We start from the raw sequence: 26,006 nt of genomic DNA on the forward strand, positions 1-26,006 counted from the left end.
TATACAACATAAGGGTGGGTGGGAGGGCCCAAGGACAATTCCATCTTGCACCTCTTTTTTTTCTTTGAATTATGTACTGTTTGGGGCCTAGTTTTTCAAACTGCAATCCTGTCTGCCACTGCAGTGTCACTCCTAGATGGGCCACGTGTTTGTGCCGCCCACTCGTGTCGCTTAGCATAGTCATCCATCTACGTCGGTGCAACCTTTTGGACATAAAAACACTATTGTGAGGTGTGAGGTGTTCAGAATAGACTGGAAATGAGTGGAAATTAAGGTTTTTGAGGTTAATAATAGCATAGGAGCAGAAAAATCAACACATTCTGTGATTTTAGCTGTTTTTATGCTTTTTTAAAAAAAAATACAGATCCAAAACACAAAACCCAGAACCCAAAACACCGAAGGGTGGTTTTGGCAAAACCAATCCAGATCCAAAACACGAAGAAAGATCCAGATCCAAAACCAAAACACAAAACACGAAAAGTGGCCGGTGCACACCCCTAATATATATATATATATATATATATATATATATATATATATATATATATATATATTATATACACTGCCAAACTTCGCCGGCCGGGATTCACTGACAGTTGGTGTGGCTCCCCTATTTGACTTTTTGAACTGTGCTGCAGCCCCACCTCTAGAGCCGCCACTGGTATAGCCCATTACACATTATGCCACATAGTAATGCCCTTTACCACGTAAGTCAGTCAGACACTGTTGGGACCCCCTACATTCATAATGAACCATCAGAAGTAAGCGCATTTCTTTTAATTTTAATAGATGTTTAGACATTCCACAGCAAAAGACAATATTTTTTAACTATTTCAAATACACTACACTACATAATCAACCCGGCACCCACCGGCCCAGGGGTGCCGGGGATAGCCCTGGGCTATCAGCCTAGGCCTGGAGTGCCCTGGAGAGGGGGACCCATTTATTGGGGGATCCCCGGCCTGAGCTAACAAATGGTCAGGGTTAATGCTTCGGCTGGGGGGCTCTGTGAAAATGCTCCCCTGGCTGTCGCACTAGCCCCCTGCTAGAAAAAGTCCGGTGCTGGTTCTGGATAATAGAGGGCGACCCTACTCATTTTTCCCCCCTGCATTTCCAGAACCAGGACCGGATCAGAGCCCAGTGCTTGTTGCTCAAAGTACGGGGGACCGCTACGTCATTTATCCCCCATATTTTGGCAACCAGGGCTGGTTTTGACTATCCCAGTGCTGGTTGTGTTAAGTACAGGGGACCCCTATGTCATTTGTCCCCTGTACTTGCACAACCAGCACTGGGTCACTAAAAGCCTGGGGCTGTTTGCTCTTTTTGTTGGGTGGGGGGGAAACACGCCATTTTTTTCCTTTTTTTACACAGGGTTTTTTTTTTTTTTACCGCAGCAGTACAGACAGTTCTCTCTGAACCCATCCTTGCTCTGTGTCAATGACACAGATGCAAATAGCACGGATCTCCTAATCTGTACTACATGCATCTCGATCGTGCATGATGTGCACAAACACTGTACGATGTTTGTCACATCGTACACGATAGGTTGAAATCTTACTGCAGGTTCAGTTGCTCTACGATGCCGATACACGACGCCAGGGACGCGCATCGGCATTGCAATTGTCCAGAAAATGCCACTTTTTACACGATTGTAATGACCAATCGATTGAAAATGGCCAAATTGTGTAAAAAATCGCACCGTGTATGGGCACCTTAACTCTAGATTTAATATGAACTTGCATGAGTCATAAAGTTTGACACTTGCTTAGACTGTGAGGTTAAAAGGATGCTTTTTTCACACAGGTTTTTGACAGACTGCCAATTTCACTTGAGCCAGTCCTGGAACCTGTGTAATTTAAGAGTTTTCCCATTTTTAGGGATTGTGTGACAGTGTGTAGCCCTGACAAAGATCAAACTACACCACCATGCCAAATTTGGTGGAGCAGGATCTGGTCTATAGAAAGACAGTTAAAAGGTTGACAATGTATAGATCAGGAGTGGGGAACCTTTTTTAAGCCGAGAGCCATTTTAATATATATGATTATTCGCGGGCCCGGTGCAGACCACGTCCACTCTGTGTGAGCTGTAAGAGCAGCACTGTGACCATCTGAAGTGTCCTAAGGACTCTCAGGCAGCACTGCTGCATAGATTCTAGCTGCAGGATGCCATTCTAGGCACCATACTAGCCAGCTGAGGCTAGCAGAAAAAAGCTCAGAGAGCCATACCAAATGATTCCGTAGGCCTTATATGGCCCCTGGGCCTGAGGTTTCCCCATCCCTGGTCTAGATAGACACCAGGGGCCAAATGTAATAGGGTGAGAGTTTAGCAGTAAATTCTCACATTGGTTGAGTTTTATCTTCAAAATGGGAAAACATGTGGATGAAATTTTAAATCGTGAGAGTTTTTTCAGTCTGAAAAACATGCGAGTTTGCTCCGTTGCTTTGTTCTTGGACACTATTACATTGGCCAAGTTTAAAAAGTATGAGAAAACTCTCATATTTTCTAAACTCTCACCCTATTACATTTGGCTCCAGATGTTAGACAGTCAATAGGTCAAAAGGTCGACAGGGACAAAAGGTCAACATGTAACAAGATCGACCGGTACAAATGGTCAACAGGGTCAAAAGATTGTCACAAAAAAAGGTCGTCACAAAAAGGACAGATTTTTTTATTTTTTATTTTTAGTATTAGGTTTAGGGTTACTGTTAGGGTTAGGCACTTACTCCAATCGTTAGGGATAGGTACCAGGAGGGAGGGTTAGGGTTAGGCACTTACCGGAGGGTTAGGTACTAGAAAGGATGGTTAGGGTCAGGCACCTACCCCGGTGATTAGGGCTAGGCACCAGGAGGGAGGGTTAGGGTTAGGCACCAAGGGGTGGGTTAGGGTTAGGGTGAAGATTATAATTAGAAAAAAAAGTGTTGATCATTTTTGTGGCAACCTTTTGACATGACAACTATTTGTACCTATTGACCTTCTTACATGGAGACCTTTTGTCGCTGTCGACCTATTGACTGTCTTAACATTTTTGCTGTCTATCTTTTAATCAACATCCTGATGGAGCTAGGTCCAAAACTCTGGCCGTGCATAAAGGACAAACAGACATGCACACTTTCTCACTTATTATATAGATTATTACAGAGGTTCCCAATCACTGCCCTCAAGGCTCCCCAACAGTTCAGGTTTTAGAGATTTAATTAGTACCATAGTCAATTTGATTTAACCACCTGTCCTCAACCATGGATGTCTCTAAAACCTGAACTGTTGGGGAGCCTTGAGGACCACGTTTGGGAACCTCTGGATTAGTAGTTTAATTTTGTATTTGCAACTGGTTTAAACTTATGTGGACATTCAGGATTTCAACATGTTCAGAATGTCAACATGCAACAGATGACATTCACAACATCGACGTTGACATTGTGAATGTCAACAAATGATTTTACAGTTAGGGTTAAACTACAGTTAGACTTAGATTAGGGTTAGGCTTAGACTTAGGATAAACTTAAAATACCATTGTTAACATTCACAATGTCAACATTCTGGCTATGTTGACATTGTGAATGTCAACATGTTAAATGTCGACATACTGAACATGCCAACATCCTAACTGTTGACTTTCAGACCATGTCAACATTCTGAATGTTAACATAATATACCATGGGTGTGGCATACCCAGTCGACGTTCAGAATGTCGACATTCAGAGTGTCAACACAAACTTGTTAACATGCTCTTACAGTCAAAATTTTACATGCCAACATTTACATTATCAACATTTTTCATCATATCGACACGATGTATGTTGACAGTGAGATTGTCAACTATACTGTTTTACCCAAGCTGTAGCCTAACCCTAAAGGCTGGTACACGACGATGTCTAGTTTGTACCGACCTAATTAACAACGTGACCCGGCAGGGTGCCGGCATCGGCAGCATAGCCCCCGCTGACAATGTCGCCCGTCGGACCTGCATAGCGTGTACACGCTGGTCGATGTGCCCGATATGTCATCTGATCTGCCAGATCTGACGACATATTGTCTAGTCTGTGCCCAACATAACCGCAGCCTAACCCTAACTTTAATCCTAAACACAACCTAACCTATACCTTAATGCTCATATTTTCATAATGTAAAAATACATGATGTTGACATTTTGAACATGTCAACATTTTGTCAGTGTCGACGTGTTGTATGTTGACATTATGAACATGACTGCGTTCTTTCTGAACATGTCGACATTCAGAAAGTCAACATTCTGAATCATTTGACATTATAGTTCTGGATATTGACATGTAAGGATACTGCCTTTGAACCTCTATATACCCCTGCCTATACCTTCTAACATCCTTCCTATAAACCTCTAAGGATGAAGCTAATTTGCGTACGCAGTCATACAGTAAATAAAGACTCCAGACCTAGAACCTGTGGTTCCAAAGCACAAAGTATTATTCAAGTAAAAGTACAGCAGTTACACGCTATGATCCTCATATAATCTTAGCGCAAAGCGTTTATACAGACCCAAGTACAATTATACATACGTAGCGCTCTCTGGTCCAGATGTTAGGCATCAGCAAGAAACCCCTCGTCAATCAGCATTCAGCACAAAGACTAGGAACCCAGGGTCAGAGCACACATATTTATACCCCCCAGAAATAAACAACACAATAGAGAAGTTTGTTGCTAATACCATTGGTCCTAAAGGAGAGGGTATATGTTACAAGGCATTTAACAGGTTGATTCAAATAGACACAACCCAGCCTCTAACAACTGGGGGTCTCTGGTTTCCTGCCTCATGCAACATCCTAACAGTTGTTCATATAATGTACATTTTGTTGCTTGAAGTGTCTGCGGTCCATAAGTTGAGAATGCATGATGCGATCTCCACACCGATGGTACCGGAATACTGTTGAAAGAGTACGCATCAGTACAATACCAATCACGGCTTACTTTATCATGTATAAAACCTTAGTTACCAAATAATCTTTATTCCACAGCATTTATGCTAAATGCACAAACTTAAATTTTATACTTTAAAGCTTGTTAAACCTTTTATGTGAATATGTAATGTGTAAGTATGTGGGGTGTGATGTAAAGATGCTAGTTAACTTGGGGCAGATGCGTGCGCATGAAGCTTATAAACAGCGTTTTCATACAGGATCTTATGCATTCGCTAATATGCGACTAGTTCACAGCGCAATTGTGCGTATTAATGTGTGTATGAGAAATGGTGCACTTAAATCTCACTTAAACTAAGTGAACACCTAGCAGTGTGGAATGCTGAACCTTATAGTTCCATGACTTGCTCATGCCCCAGCAGCCCCTACCCTTTTCAGGCTCCAAAATACTGGTCTTTGTTCTCCCAGGGCCTGTGTGGATGCAAATTAGCACAGCTACAAGACCCAAACCTCAGATAACACTCTTGGCTTTGAAAGTATTTTATTGTAGGAAGCCTGCTAATGTAAGGTGTTACAAACGACCCTCTTGCTGTATATTGAGCAGGGCCACCTGGAGTGAGAGCAGACGTTATGTCCATGAAGCTTGTCTACACAGGCTAGTTGTCACGTGGCCATTTGCTCTGTTTAGCTAATGCAATCCAATTTTGACATACTGTACAGCCATTTCTGAAATATATCCTTTAGGGGAATTATAATAATATACACTTTATCCAGAGCACCCAAACTACGTAAAGTCATGAAATGGGCTTTTGGTGAATCGCCGTAACTTATGGCGATGGTCACAGATGCAATCGCATGATGCTAATAGTAATATCGCCACATGTACTAAAGTGTGAGTTTATCTAAAATGGCGCTTAGGCGGCCATACGCAAAATGGCGTCTTGCGATCTAATTTCCAAGATGGTGTCTTGCGGCCAGTCGTAAGATGGTGTCACTGCGATTCAATTTTAAACTGATCTTGTGTCAGCCAATAATCCAACTTCGACAGTCCACCCTTTGATAGCGAACAACATGCTATCACAATCTGATTTTAAAATATAATTTAGGCTTACATTTATATACTATTTAGTGTTATTATGGGATGGCACAAGGTGGTTCTTAATCCATCAATAATGTCTCTGAGTGGGGACATAAAACTACTATTATACGCACACCGCGGATCTTGGAAGATCATGTGAAAGGTGTGGGGATACACCAGTCCTATAAAGGCAGTCTTGAAGGGGAATTGAGACTTTACATTATCTGTGTTTTTAAAAATAACATTTCAATAATACATTCTATGCATGTCTAAATATAATACATTAAATAATGGTATTTCCTAGTTCAGGGTTGTAATGCAGTTCTGTATTTACCTCGGTATTCATACTGACCACCATCATAATTTCATTCTTTCTTTTTACTCTATTTTTACAATTATACTGGCGATCATTTCCTGGACCCATTCCCCTAGACCTGAGAACCATTTCACTGGGTTCAGTCTATCTTCTCCCTTACTTCAGCCACTGAAGCATTATGGTTCTTATGAAACTCCCATTTTAGCTGCAGAATTTCATCCATCTTCCGGTCTATCACTTCCTTAGGGTCGCTGGTATCATTGGTGACATAGGTACAACATTTTACTCCAATTTGGGTGGCCAACGTTATGCAATACCCTCTGGTAACAGCAGTTAAATAATTTAACACTAGCCTGTGTTGCACCAGTTCTTTCTTGTATGCTTGCAATTCTCTCCCTGTATACCTGAATATGTCATCGTACATCTCGGTGATATTATCTATCAATTTAGCAAGTTCCTGAATATGTCTAAAGTTTAATGTACCCCGAGCGATCCTGGTGGGATCCAATACGACTAAAACTTGAAAGCCAGTTGTCTCACTAATTAACTGAGTGGCTTTGTGCACGTCACCAGGTATCCTATTTCGTTTGCCTCTGTATTCATATTGTGTGTGAAGATATGGTGATGGTGTGTTTTTATGTATACCAAGCATTTCAACATGTGTGAGGGTCATAACTTCTGGGACTACTCTTCCCAGGTAACACAAACCTTCGAAACTCGGGGAGAGCCACTTATACGCTTTTCTTCCACATATAAAATATACATTATCAGGGAGAACATAAGGAATGGTATGCATCATTATTATGAAGCACATTTCCCTTGCAAACAATCCTCTTTCTGGGTCTTCCATCTGGTACATGCAAGTTTCTGGCTGTATTATTTTAGCACAATAACCATCTGGCACCTTACCAATAATTTCTTTGGTGGAACTCAATGTATACCGATACCTAAAATGTTTCCCACTAGATTTAATTGAGCGTAACAGATCATGGTTTATGGACTCATTATCAGCTCTTTGTGAGAAGGTCATCTTCTGATTATTCCCCGTCACTTCCCAACTGCCGGGTTTATTGGAGTTGGTTATGTTTAAACACAAAAGTGATCTATCTACTTGGAATTGATATAGTTTGAAATGAGGTGGTTTGGATGAGAGAAATTTTCCATCCAATGTTTTCCCCTTTTGTAATTCTAAAATTTCCGTGATATTCAGCGGAAATGGCACAAACCCTACATTATGCTGTCCCTGTGACATGTGAACACACCCAGCAATCAGTTTGATTTAACACTTTGCCTACCATGCTATGATAATCCTCTAAAGGATACCCACCCCAGTACGGGTTATATTTAGGTTGGCACCCTTGGATACAGTTCTCATCAACTAGGGACCCACAAAGCTCACAAATACAGGAATCTTCAGACAATAAACCTCCACACCGTCCTCGAGTATCCGGAATGACAGCTCTCTTAACAATAACAGTACTAAGATTGGTCAGACACTCCCCTGATTGGCATTGCACTCCTCCTGACTCCACTCCATCAGCACTGCCATCAGCTCCCATTTCCTCAATCGGTCTCCCATCACAGAAACTGGATATTCCCGAACTGACCAGGATGGTGAACACTCTAAAAAAGAATATGAAAATGAACACAGCAGGCCCGTCCATTGTCAAAACAAGACCTGCAAATTTCTCTTAGTTCAGGTATCTCACTACGACCTTTTCAATCCTCCCGGAACAAATCACGAGCGACAGGTCCACGTTATCAGCCTTGTCTCTGACTTGTTTCTCCACCGGTTGATTGACCTTTTTACAGTGAGTGGAATGGACCCAGGTATCTCTTTCCGCCACTTTCAATGAAGTTGTACTCATCAGCAACACCTGGTACGGACCTTCCCACCAATCTGTCAAACAACCTGAATGCAAGAAATTTCTGATCATAATAAATTCCCCTGGTTCAACATCATGACAGTTAGTTTCAGGCATATCACGGGACAACAATTTCAGTTTCTGCTGCTGTTGCTTTAACTGCTTACTCATTGATATAAGATACTTTACAATTACTTCGTTGTTACCCTTCAAGTCTTCCTGTGGACTTATAATCAATTGAGGTTGTCTACCGAACAGTATTTCAAATGGGGACAGATTTAGAGGGGGTCTAGGAGTGGTCCTTATGCTATGTAGGACCAAAGGTAACGCTTGTGGTCATCCTAGTCCAGTCTCTGCCATGATTTTACTTAACTTATTTTTAATAGTCCTGTTCATTCTCTCTACCTTGGCACTGGCTTGCGGTCAGTAGGGGGTGTGAAGTCGGCTATTAATACCCATCAGCTTACACATATTTTGAAAAACATCACCTGTGAAATGTGTACCCCTGTCACTCTCAATGATTTTAGGGATACCGTACATGAATACAAATTCCTGAACTATTTTCTTGGCAGTAAACGCAGCAGTATTAGTGGCCGCTGGGTAGGCCTCAACCCAATTAGAAAATACATCAGTGCACACTAATACATACTTAAGATTCCTGCAGGGTGGTAATTGGATGAAATCAATTTGTATCACCTGGAAAGGTCCATCAGTCGGTGGAATGTGGGACGGTTCGGTAGGGATCGCTTTCACTATGTTCTTCCTCTAGCAGGTCAGACAGGACATTGCTATCTTTTCTGCTTGTGAAGAAAAACCTGGTGTGCACCAGTATGCTCTCACCAACTTGCACATACCTTGTTTTCCCAGATGAGTCAGACCGTGTGCTGCCTCAGCCAGGCTGGGGTAATATGTCTTGGAGGCTACTGGTTTACCTTGTCCGTCCCTCCAGAGCCCGGAGGACTCTTGCCCACATTCCTTGGACTTCCAAATGGACTTTTCTTGAATTGAACACAAATTTTGCATCTCAATTAATTTCGGCATATCAGTTGTTTGGAAAGACCTAATTTTTTCAGTGGGAGAAAACATTTTTAACCCTGCTGCCCATTTTGCAGCTTCATCGGCTCTGTTGTTGCCCAGTGACACCGGATCATCCTCACAAGTATGGGCTTTACATTTAATTACTGCCACCGCTTTGGGCAGTTGGATTGCTTCTCAAAGATGTTTTATGTGTCGGGAATGTGCAACCTGTTGTGCCTGCTGCTGTCATAAAATTTCTTAGACGCCATAGAGCCCCAAAATCGTGCACCACCCCGAACGCGTACCTTGAGTCAGTGTAAATGTTAGCAGATTTGCCTGCTGCCAGTTCACACACTCTAGTGTTACTAACTCTGCCACCTGGGCTGAGTGAGGAGGACCAAGAGGTTTAGCTTCTATGATGTCTGTGTCATTTACAACAGCATAACCTGTACATAATTCACCTGTGTCTGTTTGTCTATGACAACTCCCATCCGTATAAAAAGTCACATCCACATTCTCTAAAGGTGTGTCGTGTATGTCAGGTCTAGCAGTAAAGGTCTGATTCAGATATTCCATACAATCGTGTGTATCATTATGTCCGCTGAACTCACCTCTCGCCAGCAACTCGCCTCCTTCCACCCTTTGTACATCATGTTGTACATATGGTAAATACGTTGCTGGATTCAGCGTGCTGCAACGTTTAACAGTGATGTTTGCGGGTGCAATTAGAGCTAGTTCCCATTTGGTAAACCTAGCCGAAGAGACGTGTCTGGTTTGAGCTGAGTTCAACAGAGCAGATACAGCATGGGGAGTGTAGACAATCATATCATGACCCAATACTACGTCCTCACTTTTACTCACCAATAAAGCGGTAGCTGCTACACTTCTCAAACAAGTGGGGAGTGATCTTGCCACAGTGTCCAATTGGGCACTGTAGTATGCTACAGGCCTATTGGCATCACCATGTTTTTGTGTAAGGACACCTGCAGCACAACCATCGGCTTCCGTACAATACAAATCAAAAGATTTTTCATAATCAGGTATTCCCAATGCAAGAGCTTTTGTCAGACTATCCTTAAGATTAAGAAAAGCCTGCTCTGTTTCCTCTGTGTGTATGACACGATCGGGCTTTGAGGAAGAGACTAATTCCTGTAAAGGCAAGGCCAAAATAGAAAAACCTGGGATCCACATTCTACAGTATCCACACATTCCCAAGAAGGTACGAATTTGCTGTTGATTCTGCGGCAGTGTCATGTTCTGTATGGCCTGGATTCTATCATTTGTAAGATGTCGTAACCCCTGGGATAGGCAGTGTACCAAATATTTTACTCTGGATTGGCACGGCTTTAGTTTGTCCTTAGCCACCTTGTGTCTGTATGCGAGAGATGAAGCAACAAAAGTTTAGTATCATTCAAACATGACATAAACGAGTCAGAACATAGCAATAAATCGTCCACATATTGAATTAGAACAGATCCATTGGCAGGTTGAAAAGATTGTAAACAGTTGTGCAATGCCTGGGAGATGATACTGGGGCTGTCTATGAAACCTTGGGGTAACCGTGTCCATGTGTATTGTACACCTCTGTATGTAAATGCGAATAGATACTGACAGTCAGGGTGGAGAGGCACAGAGAAAAAAGCAGAACAGAGGTCAATGACAGTGAAATGGGTTGCATTTGGTGGGATCTGCATCAGGATGACAGCTGGATTTGGCACTACAGGGAATTGGCTCTCTACTACCTTTTTAACACCTCTAAGGTCTTGTACCAGCCTATAACCCCTCCCACCACTCTTCTTCACCGGGAAGATGGGACTGTTGGCTACACTAGCTGTACGAACTAAAATTCCCTGTTGCAATAATCGCTCAATTATTGGAAAAACCCCCTAATTCTACCTCCTATTTTAGTGGGTACTGGGGAATTTTTGAAGCTTGCCTACCGCTTTTTAAATTTAGCATTACAGGGCTTACATTTGCCATTAATCCAGTGTCCTGTCCATCCTTAGTCCAAAGGGAATCTGGAATTTGGGACAACATTTCATCTACCTGAGATGGATTTTCATTTAAACTTGTAGAGTGATACATTATCCTTTGGGGAGTGTCCAACATATCCCGCACCTCGTGTGCTACTCTCTCTTGGATATCTAAAAATACACCATCAGGGGTGCAATATATAACACATCCCATCTTATATAACAAGTCTCTACCCAGCAGGTTAGTAGGAGTCGCAGCAGCCAGAAGGAAAGAATGCCTGGTATGCAACGGCCCAATAGTAACCTCTGTGGACTTTGTTAAAGGATAATGTTCCACTTTACCTGTTACACCCATTGTTTATTACTGTCTCATTGGTCACCTGTAAATTAACTGGAGATTTTATCACTGACCTGGTCGCCCCTGTGTCTACAAGAAAAGGATATTCAGTACCAGCTACATCAACCATCATGACTGGTTCTTCCCTAGTACTTCCCGTTAACCTGACTATCTGTAGACTACAGGTATGACCTGATCCCTAGCTTTGGCTACCATTCTCCAATAAAGCATTTACGGCCACAATTGGAGCTGGTGCCTGCTGGAAATATGCTGGTCTCTGTGCATATCCCTTATGGGGATGTCCAGGTCTTCCCTGATTTGGGGTTCCTACTCTTTTTACTGTACAGTTTCTACTTAAGTGTCCTGTTTGTTTACAATTAAAACATGTTCGTGGATCGGGTGAAGACAAGTGTTGTTGTGAGATTTGAGCAGAGGGTAAAGGTGGTGGATATGGGTAAGGATAGAGAGGGTAAGGGTATTGTAGGGGATATGAGGTTTGTGAGTAGTATGGGACCTGTGATTGTATAGGGTTTGTGGAATAGAGCTGTGTTTGTTGTTGCGTGGGGTTAGTGAGGGCATATAGCTGTTCAGGTGTAAGTGTGTGTGCAGATGTGAGTGTGTCTGTTGGCTGTGATGTTACCATCATTCCCTCCAGAGCTTGTTTACTGACAGCCATTAGTTTTTCGCTCTGGGTCTCTCTCTTCTTTGAGATGTTTTTATCATGTTCTATGGCAGATTCTATGAGGGTATCTATTGTGACTCCCCTCCAGCCAGGTTGTGAGGTCTTAACCCGGGTCTTTAAGTCTTCTTTAAGGCTATCCATGAGTATGGTGACAATCATTCCCCTGTGGTGAGTGCTATCTTTAATATCTTCTAACCCACTATACTGGGTCATAGCCTGCAGAGCCCGGTCGCAATAATCTTCTGCAGATTCACTCTCCTTTTGCTTTATGGTGAAAATTTTGTTCCAGTTAACTACTACCGGAAAATATATACCCAATTGAGTTACAATGCGGGAACTGTTACCTTGGTTTACTTGGTCTGTTAAGGGAACGTCACCATCCAATACACAATCCGTGATAAATTTTGTCACGTCGGTATTGCGTGGCAGACAGGATTTTAACACCACATGCCAATCTTTATTAGTTGGCTCATGAGAACTACCCAAATTCTCAAAAATCTTTGACATTTGGCTAGTTCTTTTTTGGGATCGGGGAAATCATTTATTATGGAATTTAGTTCTGCTCTTGTCCAGGGACAATGCATTACTACTTCCCTCATGGGCACTACACCGTTCGCATCTGCATTTCCATTCAGAACGGTTATTGTCTGAATGGGATGCAGACCGGCAGCACTGCTACCTTTTGACCTTGTTACCTGGCTGGGGGTTTAGTCTGCTGCTGCTACGTATGATATTAACAACTTCCTCTACGGGTGCAGAGGGTGTTAGCACTTCCCTTGCTGTTACCGATGGAGATGGTGGCACCACTCGTGATTGTGGTGGTGCAGCATCTATCATTTGCACAGTATGGGAAATGGCAGACATTACAATAGGCTCATCATCCACATCATAAACATTTTCTTTATGGTTGCTTAAGAGAGGGTACAAATTGCTTGTTACATTTTTATGGGTATTTTTGATAACTGTACTTGCTCCTCCATCCACATAAGGTGGGGGTGGTGAGCGTGAACTGATGGCAATACTCTCCACAAAGCTACCTTGCTCCACATGCTCGCCATTTTGCAGCTCGCCCGTATTGCAATTCAGCGTCGCGGATGTATTCTCTGGCAATGCGCTCACAATGCTAGTTTGCGTTGCTTGCGCATTTTTAAGCCACGCATCCCCTTCATGCTGCCACAACTTTAAACATTCATAATATTTTACCTTTTTCTCTCAGGGGAGCGCATCAGACTGTGATCCCGGACATTATCTAGTAAATTTTTATCAAAACTACCAGTTATGGGAAACGGTCTAACACTCTTCATCGTCATTTTAAACCATACATCACAATACCTTATTGCATAAGTACCGTACTTAGTATGCATAATACGACGGGCCGATCCAAACGGCGCTTCCATTAGCAGCACATCATTGTCTAACATCTATATTGTTTGTATGGCCCCCATTCTGAGACAAATCCTCAGTAAAGATTTAAACTGGTGAAAGACAATCAAGATACTTTCACTTACCTGTGGACGATTTAAACGGCAGCGCCCACACACCTGGATAAGTTTTGAAAAAGGCAACTTCCACACCTCTCTACAACAAAGACAACATGTACACCTGCTACTGTGTATAGAACGTTAAGCTGCTTACCGAGCGACTAGCACTTAGCCCTTAAAGGTCATACGGTACCTCTAACTGTAGGGAACAAGTTACCCCTACCAACAAATACTCACTGTTACACATTTTTTCCTACGCAGAAAAATACACGTTAACCCAGATATTGATAACAATTGAAAAATGTAAACCTCAACGGCTTTATTTAAACACGTGGCAGCACAACCGGAAGTACGTATACACTATTGTGCGACCAGTCACATACACAATAATGCGACTGCCACACAACCGTATGACAACTTTTTAGCTGCGTACGCAAAAGTGCGTCTTTACTGTGCGCAAAACTGCGACTCAGCCGCGTGCTCAATACTGCTGCACCCCTTTAAACGTTAGGTTCTATCAACAAAGGAAAACAAACTTTTTCCTCTCTTGTCCCTGGATTCTAGTCAGCTTCCTTGGCTCACACGAAAATGGATAGCGATCTTTCAGCACAAAGCGGTTGCAGGTAAACCCTGCATGTGGCCACTCCACCCTTTGCTGAGATATCGATAACCGTATGTGCCGTGTGAGTAGGTAAGCGACTTCACTTTGAGCCCCCAACTAAGGATACTGCCTTTGAACCTCTATATACCCCTGCCTATACCTTCTAATATCCTTCCTATAAACCTCTAAGGATGACGCTAATTTGCATACGCAGTCATACAGTAAATAAAGACTCCAGACCTAGAACCTGTGGTTCCAAAGCACAAAGTATTATTCAAGTAAAAGTACAGCAGTTACACGCTATGATCCTCTTATAATCTTAGCGCAAAGAGATTATACAGACCCAAGTACAATTATACATACGCAGCACTCTGGTCCAGATGTTAGGCATCAGCAAGAAACCCCTCGTCAATTAGCATTCAGCACAAAGACTAGGAACCCAGGGTCAGAGCACACATATTTATACCCCCCAGAAATAAACAACACAGTAGAGAAGTTTGTTGCTAATACCATTGGTCCTAAAGGAGAGGGCATATGTTACAAGGCATTTAACAGGTTGATTCAAATAGACACAACCCAGCCTCTAACAACTGGGGGTCTCTGGTTTCCTGCCTCATGCAACATCCTAACAGTTGTTCATATAATGTACATTTTGTTGCTTGAAGTGTCTGCGGTCCATAAGTTGAGAATGCATGATGCGATCTCCACACCGATGGTACCGGAATACTGTTGAAAGAGTACTCATCAGTACAATACCAATCATGGCTTACTTATCATGTATAAAACCTTAGTTACCAAATAATCTTTATTTCACAGCATTTATGCTAAATGAACAAACTTAAATCTTATACTTTAAAGCTTATTAAACCTTTTATGTGAATATGTAATGTGTAAGTATGCAGGGTGTGATGTAAAGACGCTAGTTAACTTGGGGCAGATGCGTGCGCATGAAGCTAATAAACAGCATTTTCATACAGGAACTAGTCGCTAATTTGCAACTAGTTAACAGCGCAATTGTGCGTATTAATGTGTGTATGAGAAATGGTGCACTAAATCTCACTTAAACTAAGTGAACACCTAGCAGTGTGGAATGCTGAGCCTTATAGTTCCATGACTTGCTCATGCCCCAGCATCCCCCACCCTTTTCAGGCTCCAAAATACTGGTCTTTGTTCTCAAAGGGCCTGTGTGGATGCAAATTAGCACAGCTACAAGACCCAAACCTCAGATAACACTCTTGGCTTTGAAGGTATTTTATTGTAGGAAGCCTGTTAATGTAAGGTGCTACAAACGACCCTCTTGCTGTATTCGAGCAGGGCCACCTGGAGTGAGAGCAGACGTTATGTCCATGAAGCTTGTCTACACAGGCTAGTTGTCACGTGGCCATTTGCTCTGTTTAGCTAATGCAATCCAATTTTGACATACTGTACAGCCATTTCTGAAATATATCCTTTAGGGGAATTATAATAAAATACACTTTATCCAGAGCACCCAAACTACGTAAAGTCATGAAATGGGCTTTTGGTGAATCGCCGTAACTTATGGCGATGGTCACAGATGCAATCGCATGATGCTAATAGTAATATCGCCACATGTACTAAAGTGTGAGTTTATCTAAAATGGCGCTTAGGCGGCCATTCGCAAAATGGCGTCTTGCGATCTCATTTCCAAGATGGCGTCTTGCGGCCAGTCACAAGATGGTGTCGCTGCGATTCAATTTTAAACTGATCTTGTCTCAGCCAATATTCCAGCTTCGACACATGGTAACTACAAACCAAGTGCCACACTGCCACTGCACAGCCACATCTCTTGATGTACACCACTGGTCTATCCCGACTGTGAAGCAAACGCCTGTGCTACCCTTGCTGAGCCAGACACATCAAGTGATACAGACAGCTCTGCAAGCTTAGCAAAATTCACCTTTTTCCGGAGTGCATTTTGCGTTTGCAAATCCCATCCAACTCAGCATGATCTCCAATATATAAGAAATATAGAAACCAGCGCTAAAACAGAATTACCAATGGACAGTTTAGGTCGTAAATTACACAAATTTAATACAGTAACCTTAAGAAAAAAAGCATATATAAATAAACATACACAGAACAAAGAATAAAATGAAGATAAATATAAAAGCCACATATATTAGTATGAAAAATCATATCTGATAAATCCTTGGTGGATCCTCCTTCCAAATAATGCACAGTCATATAGACTGAAAAGAGTCAATTTAGGACTGAAATATCCCTTTAGACGAAAGGATTAGCGGGAATAGATGAGGGTTTTGCTACAGTCCCTGGGCACATGCAGTGTTCTATGCAGATATAGATGGGGCTGTCATCCTCCTCGGGAATATCAACGAATTGCCAAAATCAGCAGGTTTTTAAAAATCCAAGGTGGATATTCACCAATGACAGAAAGGAGTGTTTCCAAGTGCAATGTATAGCTCAACGCGTTTCACTGGTTAAAATCCTTCCAGCTTCCTCAGGGATATTTCAGTCCTATAACCATGATAGAACAAAAGTGCATAAAGCCATCAGTGCCAGTTTAATGGTAATTTGATATGTGAAGGGTACAAGAAAGCTTTAGGCAGTGAATTAGATTCTGCACAAAAACACGTTAAGTGGGGAATTCAATTATCCGTGGGGTTTACCTCAAAACTAATTCACCGCGCTGCCCAATTCAATTAGCTGCAGGAACCCCGCACACCAATTAGCAAAGGTAGGATTAGCAAATCCCGCCTTTGCTAATTAGAGGTAGCAAAATAACTAGTGTAAGGAATTGTGTAGGGCTGTAGCAAGGTAGAAGCATTATTCTCAGCCACCAACATGAAAGCAGCCATGGGCAACTGGCATTACTGTGCGGCTAGCAGTGCTGTGCTATGGTTGGAATGAGTAGAGGCAGTAAAAAATGGATACATAACACATGAATTAGTAATTGTAGACATCCCGTACCCATGACTTTGTATTCAACAAACCTTCTTCCTGTTCTGGTACGGAGGAAGTTTTTCATTATCCTATTGCTCAGGCATCATGATGGCAAAGGCCAGGATCCCTCTTGAATTTGTTGTGAATGATTGTCCTGCATGGCCATCAGTGTTTCTCAGAATACTTCCTGCGTGTTGATACATTCCTCTGCCTCATCTTGTGGTGTTTTTGCTTCACAATACACTTTTACCCTGCATGCGATGACTCTCCAATCATCATCTCTGCCTTTCCTACTGCTTACACAATTTTTAACTATTTCACATTTTGTCAGAAGAAGATTGTCAGAGGTAGGACACAGAGATGGCAACCATACATAGGTCTTCATGTCATACTTGCCAACTTTTGAAAAAGCATTTCAGGGAGATTGTGAAAGTAACATCTATGAGCTCGGCGGTAAAGTGGATGTGTACTGCTACATCTGAGAGGCGTGCCATAATATTGATTTACATAAGTAAGATCTATTTGTTGATGAGTACACACTGATACTTTTCAGAAAATGCATGTCTAGCCATAGGGATCATTGTGCCTTATAACCAATGCAGGGAAATTATACTAATGGTTCCATATGAATGTCTATATCTCTGGGTTTTCTTTTATATAACAGCTTCATAATGGGGTTAAGGTGCAATCAGGGAGATTGTTACTATTTCAGTGAGTCTCCCTGACAATCAGGGAGAGTTGGCAAGTATGGTCAAAGTGTGTTAATAGCCTTCTTTTCATTGATTGTGTGGTCACTGTTGGTGACTTAAGATTGTTTTTTTATATGCGTCATTAAACTATCAAAAATTACCTTAGATCAGTTTACCACCAGTCTGTTTGCAATTTTGCATTACTAAGTGCTATCTATGGGTAATCATTACTGTTTGTACTCTAATGGCCCCGGAGTCCTCCCAATAAGACAGATTGCATTTTCACATCATAACATGGACTTTTTGTCCCAGAAGTGGATCATTATAAGCTGTTCCAAATAGGCCTAAAAATGTTATTTCGCTGCTGCTCCCCTTCCCCCCACTACTACTCCTTCTTGAAACAACTCCTTTCTAGACATATGCCTATCCCTGGTCCCCTAGATGAGTAGTGTTATCTACTGAATGCTGCTGTGTAGAATGGAGTTATTTCACTTGTTGGTGATGGTGGATTTTTGTGGGGCACAGGAAGGTGTGGATTTGGATCATTCCATATTTTGCCCTTTTAGAGTTACTCTCCTGCGTGCCTCATAAAGGGATGAAGCTGCAAGTGCACTTATTAACAAAAAAAGGTAATAAAAATAAATGACTAATCCAGAGGTTCCCAAAGTCCGCTATTACAGTCCACATTTTAGGGACATCCAAGCTTGAGTCCAGATGGTTAAATCAAATGGATTGAGGTACTAATTAAATCACCTGTGCTCAAGCATGGATATCCCTAAAACGTGGACTGTAATGGCGTACTTTGGGAACCTCTGGACTAAACATTAGTTCCAGAGAAACCACAAAAATGTTTTTTTTTTTTTGTCCTGTATTTCTTTCTTTGGAAAGCTTCATACATTTTATTATGTTAAAGTTGTAAATTACTCGCAATGTTTTCTAAGGTAGAATAGGTGGTCACTAATGTGATTTTTGCTCTGGGCCTGTTTAATTCTAGGCAGAGCCGGATTAAGGGGGGGGCATAGGGGGCGAGTACTCCCGGGCCCCCCTCTCTCAGGGGGCCCCCCAGCCAGAGCAGCTTTGACTAGGCCCAGTGAAAGGTGTATACAAGTACCCTGAGATTCCAAGGGACCCCAGTCACTCTTACCCATGCCAGTCTGTGCGGGGCCCGCGCCGCTGCAGTAATAGGATGAACCCAGCAGGTATGCCTCTTCACTGTCACTGGCATCTCCTGGCTTGCTCAATAAAGTTGTTTTTTTCCGCCGCAGTGTGCGTGACGTCATGACGTCCGTTTACTGCTTGGGTGAAGACCAGCTGAGTGAGGAGCCTGCCGCCGCTGTGAGGAGGAGCAAGCAGAAGATGCAACTTAGGTAAGTGTGGGGTTATGGAGGGACACAGGGATGCAGTGGCTGTTCCTGCAGAGAGACAAGGGAGGAGGTGGCTGCAGCAAAGACACAGGGGAGTGCTTGTTTGTCGCTTATGCTCCTCCAGAAGGGAGAGATGGGGAAGATGGCTGCTGCAAAGACACAGGGAGGTGTTTGTGGCTGATGCTCCTCCAAAGACAGGAGGTGGTGGCTGCTGTTGGGAAATTGGGGGGTAGCTGTGACTTTTGCTGCCAAGACACAGGGGGGCTAAGGCTGATGCAGAGACACAGGGGGGCTAAGGCTGATGCAGAGACACAGGCGGGCTAAGGCTGATGCAGAGACACAAGGGGGGGCTATGGCTGTTGAACAGACAAGGGGAGGCTGTGGCTGCTGGATAGACACATGGGGGAGGGTGTCTGAGGCTATGCAGAGACACGGGGATCTGAGGTTATGTAGAAACATGGGGGATCTGAGGCTGTAGGAGAGACATGGTGGGATGAGACAGTTGAAAAGACACAGTAGGGAAGGGGCTGTCACACAATAATATTCATTAAACACTTTAAAAAAAACATATTACCCCAGCTGTATGATGATGACATTGGTTATATTCCTACTTAAACAGGCATTTTCCGGGCCATGCGATTGCCTACATGAATATTGAATACCGTCTGAAGCTATCATCTGTCCAGGGAGGATCCCATTTTTTAGAGGTTCCCCGTTGCTGATGTAACAAAAGACTCAAGCCGACCGGCCTGTACCAAATGGGGAGGGATGGGGTTTGGGCAAGAAAAATTTGTGTAATGGGCCCCAAGGTTTCAGTTGCCGGGCCTCGCTCCAACATAACTCTGGCTCTGCTGTCCGTGAACGATTCTGCTTTTCTCCAGCCTCCTCGCACTGCCCAAGAGGAGGTTCGGGAGTCTGCCCCCCACTGCCGGACTGCATTTAGGAGTCGTACCTGTGTTTCTGTTGCTACCTCATGGAGGTGCGGGAGGAAGAGGCACACACACGACTGTCAAAGCCAGGGGGGTATAGCTTACAAGAGGGAGAGGGCCCCACTATCTTAAGTTCCCCGGGCCCCCCAAAGGCTTAATCCAGCCCTGATTCTAGGGCAGTGTTTTCCAACCTCGGTCCTCAAGGCGCACTAACAGTCCAGGTTTTAGTGATATCCAGGCTTGAGCACAGTTGGTTAAATGAAAATAACTGAGGTACTAATTAAGTCTCCTGTGCTCAAGTATGGCTATCCTCAAAACCTGGACTGTTAGTGTGCCTTGAGAACCGTGGTTGGGAATCCCTGTTGTAGGGGTTTCCTTGGTAAAATAGTCTGCAGTTCTCTCCTTTTTGTAGATTACCTCCGAGTTTTCAAACTCGTTATACAGTATGGCAGGGATGGGCAGATTCTATGCTGCATTCCGTTATCTACACAAGGACGTGGTTTTTGAAGCCCACCATTACATGGTCTTCTAATGTCCTAAATGGGATTTATAGTCCTAGTTCTTTACGTAATCGTCTCATCAGTTGTAGGAGATGTATTTCTTTCTTGTGTCATTGAGTGACACAATATCCAGTAATGGTTTCAGCTTCTGTGTAGACCCCAATGTTGTCCAATGTGAAAACAAATTTGAATTGAGATAAATCCATTTGCACGGCTACATGTATCCTGTCTGTAAGTGTGATAATAAGAAATAAATATTAACTTGTGTCTAGCAATCCTGGCCGGGCATATGCTGCAGGTGAGATTTATGACTGTTCACTTATGATGGTTTGTTGTGCAAGGAACAACACTCTGGAGATGGGCAAATGGGAAAATCACTTTCCTGCTTTTATCCTTTTAGTTTCTCACTGCAGTTTTCATATTTTTCAGACACAGATCCGAACAGTGGGAGCTATAATAATCTCTCCAGTGGAGCGAGCTACTACAGCTGTGTCAGTCAGATCACCATAGGTAAGAACCAATACTGTATGTGTTATAAGATAATCGCAACAAAGAAATGAAGTACATATTGAATTCTATAGTTTCAGACACGATCTGTGCTCATAGTGCTGGTTGATTCAATATATCCTTTCTAAACAAGGTAAAAAGATTCAATAGTAATTATTGCAGTACATATACTTCTACTACAATACTAGAAATTACTTAAGATGCTCTGGATCTTTTACGGTCCAAAAAAAGCATGTTACTACTTTCCCCATCTGCTTTGTCCTGCTTTACTCTGAAATAATGCAGTCACTTTCAGTAACAATTGAAGCATCATCCAGTAGAATTCCATATAGCATTCAATGCTGAATGTCACCCTGCTGCTCCCTTCCCCCTACTTGTATTGCTATATGCATCTAATGTCTGGGGCAGCAGATGCAGTCTTGTTTATGCTGTCATCTCACAGATTGTGGATTTATTTTTACTACTTCTTTGTTGGAATTAATGTCCCATACCTCTGCGGCTAGCGCTATTTTCACTGTAGCTGATGATAGTGTTTTTAGCTGTCTTAGGGCCGTATTCAATTAGACGCGAAAAGCCGTTTTCCGCGAAAAAGTATCGCAGATGACGTCATTTCGCCAGGCGGAAACATTTTTTCCCGCATTCAATTTCAAATAGTTTTCGCGTACTTGAAAATGCAGTGCAATGTAATAGGCGAAAAAGATTCACCTATGAATAGGTGGTGAAAAAAAGTGTAGAATTGCGGTTTAGGGGTGCAAACATCGGGAAACCACGTAGCACCCTTGGGACGGCCCCCCAAAGCATAACTGCGTAAAAAAAAAACTAAGAAAAAAAAGAACACCCCAAAAAATGACTTTGAAAATGGGGGCAAAAAAGTGCAAAGTGGGGGTACAAACTTGTAAACTAGCGAAATAGACTTTTGTGGGGTCTGCAAGTATGGGGAGGTGTTTTTTTGATTGCAGGTGCTTGCTGAAGGTGCGTTTTTTTAAGTTTTTTTAAACTTCACTTTTGAGATTTTAAACCATGCTTGCTCCCATTTTCAAGTATCCCAAATTTGACAGGACTACTTTTTTTTTTTTTTTTTAAACTGCTTAATGGTATTCTTCACCACTTGTGCAAAGACGCTACTTTGAAGCAATTGACAGCACTTAAGTGCCCAAATAGCTTCAGTAGGGCTATTCAGGGACATCCATATTGATCCCCAATGTTAATGCATCTTTTGGGGGGTGATAGCACTTTTCGCCTGTTTGAGTTTCGCCGTTTCACATGTTTTCACATCCTTTGGAATTGAATACGGCGAATAGCGGGGGCGCGCCCGATAAGTTTCTGCAGCCAAAACACGCGATGTAGGTGACAAGTGCGGTAGACGAAACCTTTCCGACTTTTCACGCCTAATTGAATACGGCCCAAAATTGGCAGAAGACACCTTGGGGTAAATTTACTGTATTGGCCTTGAAGTAATTTAATTCAAACTTGCTGTAACTCGCCATGGTTTGACGGTGGATTCTACTCACAAAAGTCAGTATTTAATAAAGGTAATTTTGACCTTCTAAATAGAACCTGCTGTCGATCCCCAGTGGTTTCTAAAGCCCTATCCTGCTGGGATACTGTCACAAACCCCACCACTATCCCACTCTGATTTACAAGCCTAAGATCTGTGAAGGCTTATATGATGTAAAACATAAACTAAAACTGGTAAAAATAAAAAAATAAATAAAATGTGTGGGTATCTCCTGCAATTTCATAACCAGCACTGGATTATTCAGCCCAGGCTGGTACTGAAAAATAGGCTGGGAATGATGTGGGGTCCCCCATATTTTTCACCAATCAAAGCTAGACTTAAACATGCAGGGCTTGTGACACTATAGCAGGGAGACACTTCTCTGCATTCCTGGTGCCGGTGGGTGTGGTGGCAATTAATACTTTCTTTACACGTAGACTGCTGGTTCAAGTAAGTTTGCCAGGGCATGATGGCACTTGGAGAACCACAGGTGCCAACACGCTCAGGCATCAATGGGCCAATGGAATCTGTAGTCCATTTGTGAAAAAAAAATTAAATAAAAACAAACACAAAATAAAATTATTAACTATACACACCCCAACACCCCTTGTTTATTAATTTATTATTCATGAAAGAAAGAAATCATGTCCCCTTCAGTCCATGTAGCATCCCTGGATCTTGTCAAAACAACGAAAAACTATGTAATTGCTCTCCTCGAAGCCACAGAATTAATGACATATCACTTGCTGTCTCTCCTCATAGGAATGAATTGAGCCGCAGTGATTGGTAAAATCGCGGCAGTTCCCATGCTCTGACCAATCAGCATGGCCCCATTCAACCCTATGGGAAATGACCGTGAGTGACCTGTCAGCGGCTGAGCTGCATGAGGAGCAGTTGCATTGTTTTTTTTTGTTTTGCCAAGACCCCAGGGATGATACTTTGAACCGAAGAGGATCAGATTTCAGAATAGTGCTGGTTGGTGAAAGGGGGTAAATATCACCATAACCGTAGTCTGTGTCCATCTTGGACAATATGGCCCCGATCCCAGCCCATCCCTTCACCCAAACAGCTGCAATATGTAAATCCTGCTGTTGCTTTGGGGGCACTGCTAGCGATCTCACAGAACCCATTCTGCACATGCGTAGAATGGGTCCCCCTGCCAATGGAAATGTATGCAAACCATCAGGTTTGCATACATCTCTATATCGGGTAGTGCCTTATCCCATTGTATTGTAAAATTGTATGGATTAGAGCAATTATGTATGCTAAATGTAATGTGTCTATTACGATATATCTTACCGTTCCCAAAACAGTAATTTATTTGATTGTACCTGAAAGAGAAATAATGGATCTATCAAGATAGAATTTGTGTATTATAGGATCAACATTTTATTTGTTTGGTGTTTTATAGGTTTTGAAGTTAAAGGTCCAGTTTCAATAGGAATATCACACTGGAAACCCCCATATGTTCACAAAGAGTCTTATCATCCGTTTGAGCAATCTAAGCACAATCCTGATGTTCCACCATCTCCGGTATCCTGCTCCTGTCTGACACAGATGGATTTATCATCATCTTTCTCCAGCCCAACCTCATTGTCCATTATACCTACAGTACCTCGCAGCAGCAGTCTGGATACTCTAAGTCAGGACTCCGAAACCAACCAGGGTAAGAATTTTATCTTAATTGTTTGCTTTTTTTCAGACCTGGTTTCCATTGTGCACATAGGACTAATGGTGGCCTCAAATATATCACTCTAGTTGTCCCAACCACTAAATGACAAACTCTAAAGAAACACAGGTTATGTAGATCTAGAACCTTGAAATAAGCCAGAACAACTGATTGGATCCCCAAGGGTCACAATAGCATAATCAGAAACCATATTTTCCAATCAAGCCCAATCAGAATATTGATTAGGCAAAGCAATTAGTTCAGGGCTACATTTGACCACGTTTGGTTGATGGCATTTTGCTCTGTGTTGCCATTTCAAAACACTTCTTCATATAAACTTGTCAACGGTGTTTGAGTCTTAGTCCCATTAGGAGTGGTGTCTTTATAGAAATACTTGGCATTACAGAAGAGAGATGGTGCTTTCGCAAGAGGGATGTATGTGCTACTTGAATCAAAATTAGTATCCCAGAGAGTGAATCGCAGCCACTACAGAATCATCCTACTATGACGTATATTTGGTGGGATTACAGTTTAGGGGACCAGTACTGCACAGGGGAAAAGTTCCAAGGAAGGGGAAAGGGGCGATCAGTGCAAACACTCCCAACTGCACAGTCGGAAGGCAAAGGAGACTAGGCCCACCGCAGCTCAGCACACTGGGCTGGGGAGAGAGGCTGCTGCTGCCGCTGACAGGGGCCCATTGAGATAACCTAACTCTATACATAATTGTTATAGAATATGTTTGCTCTATTTCAACTAAATACATATATACATTTATAAACCATTCAATAACTATTGCTGTGTACATCCATATACACGTAACCCATCAGATATACTTTAATTATTGATTAAATCATGCTTTAATAATCATGTTTCTAAACGTGTTGGCTCTACTTGTATTGATGTAAAGCTGCATTCACCATACCTATGATTTTTTATTATTGCAATCCCTTTATAAAGTGCTTTTGTATACTATTATTATTATTATTATTAATATTATTAATAATTTGGCACCACAAGGAGTCATGCAGCACCTTACAAAGTACAGAAACAGTATGAACAAAAACACGAACTAAAGTGACTTACACTACAAAACTTTGCAGGACATGGACATTGTTTATAAACATTGCTGCATCAGCAGTAATAATACTCAAAAAGAAGCAGGGCAGCAGAATCCAGGGGTTGCATAGGCAAACGCAGGGGGGTTTCCGGTTGCCTGGAAACCCCCCTCCCCAGCCAACACCATGACCACAATAGAAATAGTAATATAATATAATCTGACTAGTGCTACATGTTCTTGTCAGTATCACAAATAAATAATTAGCACCACCTGTGGATCTTTTAACATGTGTCAGCCTGTAATAAATACACCAGTGCACCAACTAGGCGATCTGGAAAACATGTACTGTGCCAATTTATACATATATGTCCAGGGCAGTGCTAGTTTCTTCTGCTGCTCTCCCAAATCTGGTCCAGTGCTCTGGAATGGTGCCCACATCTGAAATAAAAACATTCATCTCAGGCAGGATGGCTCTACTGCTGCATTTAATCGCTTACTGTGATCGCTGGTTCTGTATATGCTGGAATTATTACACACAATACACTTTGTATAACGCATATTAAAGCTGGTAAAGTGCTAATTATTCCCTCTTCATGGACTGGCCACACTCACTCTAAAATCAAGCATTTGGA

The 26,006-nt window shown here is 42.4% G+C and overlaps 1 protein-coding gene across 1 annotated transcript in view; it reads left to right on the plus strand.

Annotated features, from left to right (window-relative positions):
• The window catches only part of ANO4 (anoctamin 4), a 267,991-nt gene that overhangs the window by 17,581 nt on the left and 224,404 nt on the right, over positions 1-26,006 (plus strand). The window contains exons 2-3 of the mRNA XM_088465536.1: positions 21,073-21,153; positions 24,060-24,314. Of these exons, the coding sequence (XP_088321662.1) occupies positions 21,073-21,153; positions 24,060-24,314 (336 nt within the window). The remainder of the gene's footprint in view (positions 1-21,072; positions 21,154-24,059; positions 24,315-26,006) is intronic.

This window comes from Taudactylus pleione, unplaced genomic scaffold (assembly GCF_031769625.1).
Source record: "Taudactylus pleione unplaced genomic scaffold, aTauple2 ptg001990l, whole genome shotgun sequence".
Taxonomy (NCBI): Eukaryota; Metazoa; Chordata; class Amphibia; order Anura; family Myobatrachidae; genus Taudactylus; species Taudactylus pleione.